The following is a 9,823-nucleotide window of genomic DNA, read 5'->3' on the forward strand; positions in this document are numbered from 1 at the left end:
TTTGTATCTTTTATTCGATTTGGCAATAAAATTTGACAGTTTTTTTTAAATTTCTTCTAAATTTTCTAATAATTTGCTAGATTGCCTTTTTTCCAAATTCACAGCCTATCACACAAACATGCAATTTTTACTCGTTCTCTCTCCGTTCCGAACCGACCGACCGACACAAGCATTGAATGCACGTTTTTTGTTGTTTCTTTTTGTTTGCTATTCGTTGTTTTTGTATTTGTTGTTTTGCTAAAATCTTGTTTGACCATATGTTTCCATTGACAGTTTATAGCGGAGAGTTTAAAGTCGAGTGGATATAAATTGATCGGCGGCAGAGAAATTTGCAAATGTGTCAATAGACTTGGGAGTTTAAAAATGAAATAACGGCGTTGTAATATGTTCTAGAAGGAATTAATCAATGACTAATTTTATATTTATTTGTAAAATGATTATTGCGGTCATGGTGAATGGGCACGAAAGTGTTCTAACCACCAACATACTTGACGACGTAGAAGTACAAAAAAAAAAAATGATTATTGAGGCAGAGGTGGCCGAAACCAAGGTCTATATATTAGGTCACCCTCCAGCTGATATCTATATATTTTGTCAAAATATGTTGAATTAAAAAAATAAACATAGTTAGCTTTGACAAAGGCTTCGAAAAAAATTTTAATTCGTTTTAAAAATGATTCTAAAATAAATAAAATACTTATCAAATGTGGTGAAAATTTAAAAAATTATTAAAAGAAAATTAAAGCTGTGTATAAATTTTGTTGTGCGCAAGGTAGGTATACAAGGTAGCCGCATAGGAGAATTTCTACAACAAACATCGGTTGTTGTATTATGATATGTCAAAAATATTTAGCCAAAACAAACGTATTGACAAGATTATTGTAGAAAATGTTAATAAAAGTATTGCCAAACAAGCTCTTCGAAATTCGGAAATTTTCATTTAAAATTTTGTTTTTAAATTTTTGGGTTCAACATTACAACAACATTTTTGGCATTTACTTGCACCAACAGCTGGGCCGATGCGGCTACCTCATTAAATATACCTCGGTTGTGCGCGTTGAAAAGGTTCAAAACATGGCCCAAATATCAGGTCATCCAAAAGACGAATTTCAGGAAATATACAACCCTGTATCTACATTTTCTGTCAAACGGTTTCATTGTTGTGGCGAAAATATTTTTCAAAAAATTCCCATATATTTTGAACTTTTGACAGAAAATGTAGATACAGGGTTGTATATTTTCTGAAATTCGCACACACAATGCATGAAGAAAATCAAAATAGTTTTGATTTTGAAGATTAAACCCTATCAATCTGGTGAATAATATTCATTTTGAAAGTTGTCAGTAAATAATTTTGTGTACAAATATAGTAAAATTGTGACGGAATAAAAAACCAACTTAATTTACGACTCAAAATTCAATTTTTGGGATAAAACGGCATATACATTAGAACTTTTTATCGGGTTAACCTACTTTATGAGGATTTATTTGACATATATGCAAAGGAATTGACAATTGTACTATAAAAATCGATTTTTTGGAATAGTGATTGAAGAGTTTGCCATACACTAGTCAATCTCACATATACAAAAAGGGGTTCATCGCCATGACGGCATGATTTATAGTTTATTTTTGGGCCATGATATTGCCGTTAAAAGTCAGGGTTACCCTCACCGAGGAAGCGAAAAACAACTGTTCTGTCTTAAGTATAAAGTCAAAAATTTTGTTTGAAGTCAGTTTACAATAAGGTGTTTTGACAGTAAACATGAGAAACCGATTATATTAACGGGGGACATTGTTATCTGGCCTTGGACGAGAAAAAAATAATGTCAAAACATGGACTTATAGTACGTCTATATTGTACAAATTCAATTCCATTACATATATGTCAAATAAATCCTCATAGAGAAGATTAAAAGTTCTAATGCAAATGCTGTTTTATGCTTATCATTTCCTGTGAAGAATTATTTTACAGACAGACACTTCGAAATTACAGAAATTACAGACAATTCAAATGTATCCTGTGACCATGAAAATGGCTAAGATGCTGCGGGATATTTAAATGGAAGCTAAGTAGAAACATGGACTTATGCTTTACAATGTTTGTTTACCGTTGATAACCAGAAATGCCAAATTACTGTCACTTCAGTTAGAAAATGTGGCTTCAAGTTTATAAATTCAAATTAAATTAAAATAAAAACAATTTTTAAAACATCCACCTGGAATAAGTTATGAATGAAACGAACATTCCGTTGTATTCCCTATTTGATTTTCGAGGAAAAATTCAAATAAACATAACTGTTTGTTGTAAAATATTTGACAGAAGAAGGCACCACATACATAGTTGCACTTTTGTTATTCACCTCAAGTTGACACACCTTGTATTTTTTGTTATTTTTATGCATATCGTGCTCTGTGGTATGGTAAATTTTTGGTAGATGACAAAATTGTTGATGTTAGACTTAAGGTCATACAGCTGGCTTTCGCTTGCTGTATGATGTTGATCAACATAATTCTACCGTTTTATAGCACCATGATAATCACTCAATTGGTATGTTCCCGTACTGCAAGAATCTACTAAATTTTACTACTTTCTTCGATACCATAAAGGAAAATTCGTTATCGAAGTAAAAAATAGTAGATTCTTTCAGTAGGGAAACATACCAAATGTATAACCGACGCAATATTCTACGATAATTCGTCTAGTGTAAACGCAGGGTAATTATGTCTATGCTGCGGTGATATACTTCAACAATAACGGATGCAATGTGCTATAAAAATATTCCAAAGCAAATATATTTTTATATTTCCAAATATATATAATTACATTAATTGCTTTCATTTAATTTCCTCGCATCGGCGTAAAGAGTATTAATTAACACCGTACTAAAAACAACCACGAAAAATAGTACGCCTACACAAATATACAACTGTTCGAACTGTACTACGTTGACACGTCAGTGTGATTAGCTGAGAGAGAAAGAGAGCGTTTTATTTTTCTTCTGTGAACTGTCAAAATTGCAAAAAGAATTTTATTTTATGCAGTAGCAGATTAAAAAAACGATATCAAATCCAAAAAAGCGAAGCTATTTTTTTATTTTAGTCATTTATTTTAGATAACTAGTTGGTAAACAGACAATACGGAATAGGCTTTAGGCTAACAAAAAATAAACCCCAAATCAAGTAAGTCCGGTACGACGACCGCTCTCACAGCTTTCTTGAGACGTGTATGGAATTCTAAGCGAATCGAACGAAAGGAAAAAGTATTGTGGTTTTCTAGAATTTGACCTAATCATCAACACCATCAACGGTTTTTCTTTAATTCCATGTTTTGTGTTTTTTTTTTTTAGATTCTGAAACACTTGCGTGGCAAAGTGAGCCTGTGTTGAGGGAGGAAAAACACACAATTCGTTGTATTGTAAATATCGAGACAAGCATCAGTAAAAAAAGACAAAAATACTACAACAGTTATGAAAAGCTGTGCGGAGTTTTGTTTACTCAGCTTGCTGGCTGGCTTGTTGAGCGTGTCACAAGCTGTAGAATTTACATTCGATTTGGCAGATGGGGCAGAGGACTGCTTCTTCGAGGAAATCAAACGTAACACCACCGCCTATTTGGAGTTCCAAGTATCAGCCGGTGGTCAATTGGATGTTGATGTAACGCTAAAGAATCCCAAGGGTGATATTATTTACGAACAGCAAAAGGCCACATTTGATAGCCATCAATTTGTTGCCGATCTTGCTGGTGTCTATCAGGCCTGCTTTAGCAATAAATTCTCAACGTTTTCACATAAATTCGTCTATGTTGATTTTCAAGTAGGCGAAGAACCTGCCCTGCCCGGTGTCGATGACCATGCCACCGTCCTCACCCAAATGGAAACCTCATCACAATCGATACACAAGAGTCTCAATGACATTTTGGACGCCCAGACACATCATCGTCTGCGTGAAGCCCAAGGGCGAAAACGTGCCGAAGAATTAAATGAACGCGTTATGTGGTGGTCATGTGCTGAAACAGCGGCCGTTCTGACCATTGGTATTGTACAGATCTTGGTGCTACGTAATTTCTTTACGGATCGTAAACCTAATCAGCAACGCTATAGTCGTTTGTAGGATTAAATTAAAAAACATAATAGATGATCGACATGCCAATTATTCTTATTTTTTATTAGTTAATCGAAGGAACGAAAGAAATGAAAATTAACAATTGTGTATGAAACAACAACAAATGAGAGTGCATTAAATGAAAACTCCTTCTCACCCTCCCAAAATACCTCCTGGACCATTATTATTATTACTACTATTATCCTCGTCACATTAATATGTTCTCTTACAAAACGAAAAAGTACACAACCAAAATGAAGCCTCATCAATTCCTCAGTTAATGTGTAATTATTTTAGTTGTAATTTAAATTTTTTTTTGTGTGTCTTTATTAAAGAAGAATGAAAAATTCGAGCTATAATACATTTGTTGTGTGTTTCTGTTGTTGTATTGTTTTGGAAATCTTATCTCTGTAGAAAATCTAGGAATTTAGGGTTAGGTGCGTGTGTTATAAATTGTTAAGGTTTTAGCATTATGATTTTGATTTTTAAAAATGTCCTTATTTGGAACGCATATCCAATACTTTTTTATTTTGGAATGTAGGGCTACACCATCACGAGAAAAATATTTTTGAAGCAAGGATTAAAGTAATCAACTAAAAATGCATTATGTATTCAAATTAGATAAAATCGCCACTTTTATATGGGGTTTTTAAATTTTCATTCCAGACGGGTTTCTATCCTTTGATTTCAAATTTTACATTGGTATTGTAAATTGTCTTCCGGAAGGTTTTCTATCCTCTGATTTCAAATTTCCAAGACTTATGTTAAACAAATTTGGTTGAGATCTTTATCATACTGAAAATGGGACAGGACTTTCATATGAGGGCTATTTCAAAACATGGACCAAAAACTTGAGTAATACCTAAATACCTAAAATAGGTCAGGACGTTGATATAAGAACAATGCCATTATAAACTGTCATACAGGAAGTTTCCTAAACTCTGTGGATTACAAAAACTGTTGTTGAAAATGCGGCTAGGGCCTTCAGCATGCCAAAAATGGGGTAGGGACCCAAATATGCGGGCTACGTCAAAACATGGACCACTATTGCATATTTATACCCAGCAAGAACCCGGTATGGCAAAAGTCGAGCGAATCCGGATTATGAAGATAAATAAAATGGGGTCTAGACCGGTGTTGACGAAAGATGAACCATCAAATTTTGACAGTACATATGTAGTATACGGTTATCCTGTATATTTTACGGTATATGTACAGTTGTTAGTAGGTCTAAGAAAAATAGTGCTCGTGAGCCGACAGACTTTATCTTGGTTTTGTGATATTACAATGTTCTAAGTTTAGATCAAGATTTTTTTCTCCAAAGTGGTCGACAAGTTCTTAAAATTATGATCCTTTGTGTGGGAAGGGCCAATAGATCTCAACTGGGGATTTAGGTTCGGCTTAGTTACACTTTTGCGGTAAAAATGTGCCAAATCATGACAGTCGATATCGAGTGAGTTTTTATTCGAAAATAAACTTCGATACGATAGTTTTTATCGGCCATTTCGACAAAATGTGTTCTAATGCAGTCATATCAAATTGAATAACATCGATCGAAACAACTCGAAATCGACTGTCATAATCTGCCCATTGGATTAAATTGAATACTCTTTGAGCTCTATTTGGGACTCTTATACTAGAACCTATACAGTCTATCTTCAATGTATATGTGGGTTTGAAAAAATGCCACAATGTGAAAAGTTTGAAAAAAGTTGGAGCGTCCTCTCACTTGGTCCCTTTTTAATAAATTTATGGGTGATCCAAGTTTAGAAGAAAATTTGAAGGATATGATAAGTTAGACATCATAAGTTAGAATCGGATTTGGCTTTAGACCTTTATTATCTTTCGTTAAACCCTTAATAATTAAAAATAAAAAATACCAAAATAATAATTAAAAATTGACCTGACGAAACCCCCACAGAATTATCAATATTAGCCGGTGCCGTTTTATTATGATCTCTTTGAGCTCCATTTGAGACTCTTATACTAGAGGACCTATCTCCGAACAATATGCGGGATTGAAAAAAAAATATCACAATGTGTAAGGTTTGAATAAATTTGGAGCGTCCCCTCAATTGGTCCCTTTTTAATAATTTTATGGGGGAGGTACCAAAAGTTGATCCAAGTTTAGAAGATTTGTTATAAGAACTTTATTGTCGCTGAAACCTTAAATCTTAGAGTATAATTAAAATACAAAAATAATAATTAAAAATTTACCTGACGAAACCCCTACAAAATTATCAATATTAGCCGGTGCCGTTTTATGAATTTATGGAACTACTTTGGAATACCGATATCTTAGACACTAGTCACTACAATATTATAAATCGATAATTAATATTATAACACTTATATCTTGGTGCCAGGAATTAGGTGCGTGCTATACTTAACCTACCGATTAATAGATACAAGGGAGCCACTGGCCTATTTTGAACATGTCCGACTAATTTTACATTATAGTACTATTATATACTTTTATGAGGAAATAAATAATACATGTCTTTTTATGTTAATTATTTATTACAATGATTAATTTTTTGTTTTATTTTCCCTTAACTTAATATAAATTGAATTTTTGTTTTGTTGTTTTGCAGTTGCTGTTATTAATTTTTTGTTGTTTGTATGTAATATATGTATATAGAAGAATTCAGGTTCAGTCCATGATGATGTTTGCCACAAATAAACAAACACTCACACACAACATTACTACATCTAACTTCATACAATTACACCGAATCCGGACGATATGCACGATACATGTTCATCTCATTGGGAAATGTCTTGAATAGTTCCGCCAGCATATTGGACTTGAATTTGCGATAGGCATCAATTTTACCTTTGACCTCTTCGTTTTTGGCCAATGCCTTTTCAACACAATCCTTGGTGTACAATTGTGGATTCTTATCCTGATCAATGTAATCAAAGACCTCAAAGGGTACATAGATATCTTGCACCTGATTCTTCAATTTGTTTATCTCCTGCAGACCACTGACCAGGCCTTGACTGTAATTTCAAAACAAACAAACAAAAGGGGGAACACAGAAATGACCGTTAAAGGATATCCATTTGTTATATTGATTGACCAAGCAACTACTACTTACATCTTTTGATTGAGAACATTTTGGCCTTGGGGCTGAAAATCGGACACAATAATGCGTATTTGTCGCACATTTTCAATAAACATTTCCAATTGGGTTTCAAGATTTTCCAAAGGTGCCGACATATTTGAAGTGTGATTTAAGGCAACGGTTTTGCGTAAATTGGCTGCTTGAATTTTCTAATTTCGGACAATTTTCTCCTTATTTCATCAACTCCCAATAAATACTAACACTAGAAGAAAACACTGAAAACTTCGTCACTGCGTGCTTCTTCTTGTTGTTGCAAATGTCCATTTCGATAGCATTTTTGTCGGTAGACGACTAATCGTTTGGGCAATTATCGATAAACCAAATTATCGAATACATGAAATATATTGGTGTTTTGCAAAAACGTATGGTAGCCGTAACGGAACGTAATGGAATATAATAGGTAGTTTTTATGGGAAAATGTTATTTATTTGACTGATTTTTTTGGGATTGATAATATAAATGATTTGTTATATTACAAATATGTGTTATATGCGGTAGAGATTTTAATGGAATACAAATGGCAGATGTTACAAAACGTAATGACATTTAAACGTGTTAATACGTAAAATTATGGACAAAATTATTTTTAAAAATCCACGCCTTAAACAGCATTTACATTAGAACTTTTTGCAGGTTTAACCTACTTGATAAGGACTTATTTGGCAATGACAATGGAATTGACGCTTGAAACCTACTGGGCTAACTAAAGCCGGTATAATGTAAACGCACTATTATATAGTTTTGGAACGAATAATTTGTAAAAATCCACGCCTTATGTAGTCTTGGAACGAATAATTTGTAAAAATACACGCCTTATATAGTCTTCGAAAAATCCACGCCTTATATAGTCTTGGAAAAGTTATTTTTAAAAATCCTCGACTTATATTACTTACTTAGCTGGCATTCTCACAACATGAGCTAGTCAACGTAGTCGCTGGAGCTCAATACGTCTAACAATGCCGATGTCCAAGAATAGCTGGTACAGCTCATGGTTCATTCAACGGCGATATTCACCGTCAACACAGATGGGCCCATAGATCTTTCGTATAATTTTTTTTCAAACACTCCAAGAGCTGCCTCATCTGCTTGCGTAAGTACCCATGCTTCAGATCGATATAATAGCACGGGTAGTATCAGCGTCTTGTAGAGTATGAGTTTGGTCTGGCGTGAGGTGGCCTTGCTTATGAGTTGCTAACTCAGACCATAGTAGCATCTGTTGGCCAACACTATCCTTCTCCGAATTTCAAAACTGATGTCATTAGTTTTATTTATGGCGTTACCAAGGTATAAAAAATCTTTGACTACCTCAAAGCTGTAGTTCTCAAGTTTATTACCAGATCCACTTTGGCAGACTCATGGTCCAATTAACAGGTCGTGTTAGAGGCGAAAGATTTCACCCAAACTGTTAAAATTTGACTTAATCGTGTGAAAACGTAAACAAAAAAATTGACAGATTGAGGGATTTTCTACCAAAATGGCCGATAATATTCGCTTCTTACACGACCTGTTAATTGGATCATGGGCAGACTCTTTCTCAATTTGTTCAAAGGTGGCTGTTACCGCTCTCAATGTTCGACCCATTATGTCGATGTCATCGGCGTAGGCGAGTATCTGGTTATATAGTTTTGGAAAAAATAATTTTTAAAAATCCACGCCTTATATAGTTTTGGAAAAAATAATTTTTAAAAATCCACGCCTTATATAGTTTTGGAAAAAATAATTTTTAAAAATCCACGCCTTATATAGTTTTGGAAAAAATAATTTTTAAAAATCCACGCCTTATATAGTTTTGGAAAAAATAATTTTTAAAAATCCACGCCTTATATAGTTTTGGAAAAAATAATTTTTAAAAATCCACGCCTTATATAGTTTTGGAAAAAATAATTTTTAAAAATCCACGCCTTATATAGTTTTGGAAAAAATAATTTTTAAAAATCCACGCCTTATATAGTTTTGGAAAAAATAATTTTTAAAAATCCACGCCTTATATAGTTTTGGAAAAAATAATTTTTAAAAATCCACGCCTTATATAGTTTTGGAAAAAATAATTTTTAAAAATCCACGCCTTATATAGTTTTGGAAAAAATAATTTTTAAAAATCCACGCCTTATATAGTTTTGGAAAAAATAATTTTTAAAAATCCACGCCTTATATAGTTTTGGAAAAAATAATTTTTAAAAATCCACGCCTTATATAGTTTTGGAAAAAATAATTTTTAAAAATCCACGCCTTATATAGTTTTGGAAAAAATAATTTTTAAAAATCCACGCCTTATATAGTTTTGGAAAAAATAATTTTTAAAAATCCACGCCTTATATAGTTTTGGAAAAAATAATTTTTAAAAATCCACGCCTTATATAGTTTTGGAAAAAATAATTTTTAAAAATCCACGCCTTATATAGTTTTGGAAAAAATAATTTTTAAAAATCCACGCCTTATATAGTTTTGGAAAAAATAATTTTTAAAAATCCACGCCTTATATAGTTTTGGAAAAAATAATTTTTAAAAATCCACGCCTTATATAGTTTTGGAAAAAATAATTTTTAAAAATCCACGCCTTATATAGTTTTGGAAAAAATAATTTTTAAAAAT

The 9,823-nt window shown here is 32.8% G+C and overlaps 2 protein-coding genes across 2 annotated transcripts; one reads left to right on the forward strand and one right to left on the reverse strand.

Annotated features, from left to right (window-relative positions):
- The first annotated feature begins 3,470 nt into the window (after window positions 1-3,470).
- LOC133327577 (transmembrane emp24 domain-containing protein 3) lies at window positions 3,471-4,126 on the forward strand. Its single transcript, XM_061536092.1, has one exon. The coding sequence runs from the start codon at window positions 3,471-3,473 to the stop codon at window positions 4,110-4,112; it is 642 nt and encodes a 213-aa protein (XP_061392076.1). The 3' UTR covers window positions 4,113-4,126.
- Window positions 4,127-6,818: 2,692 nt separating this feature from the next.
- On the reverse strand, window positions 6,819-7,351 carry LOC133327572 (mediator of RNA polymerase II transcription subunit 10). Its single transcript, XM_061536088.1, has 2 exons — window positions 7,205-7,351; window positions 6,819-7,106 (listed from the first exon to the last, which is right to left on the reverse strand). Exons 1-2 carry the CDS (start codon window positions 7,324-7,326, stop codon window positions 6,830-6,832), a joined length of 399 nt encoding a protein of 132 aa, XP_061392072.1. The 5' UTR covers window positions 7,327-7,351; the 3' UTR covers window positions 6,819-6,829.
- Between the last annotated feature and the right edge of the window lie 2,472 nt (window positions 7,352-9,823).

The sequence above is a fragment of the Musca vetustissima genome, unplaced genomic scaffold (assembly GCF_032173495.1).
Source record: "Musca vetustissima isolate MV318-11 ecotype Yass unplaced genomic scaffold, APGP_CSIRO_Mvet_v1 utg2353, whole genome shotgun sequence".
NCBI lineage: Eukaryota > Metazoa > Arthropoda > Insecta > Diptera > Muscidae > Musca > Musca vetustissima.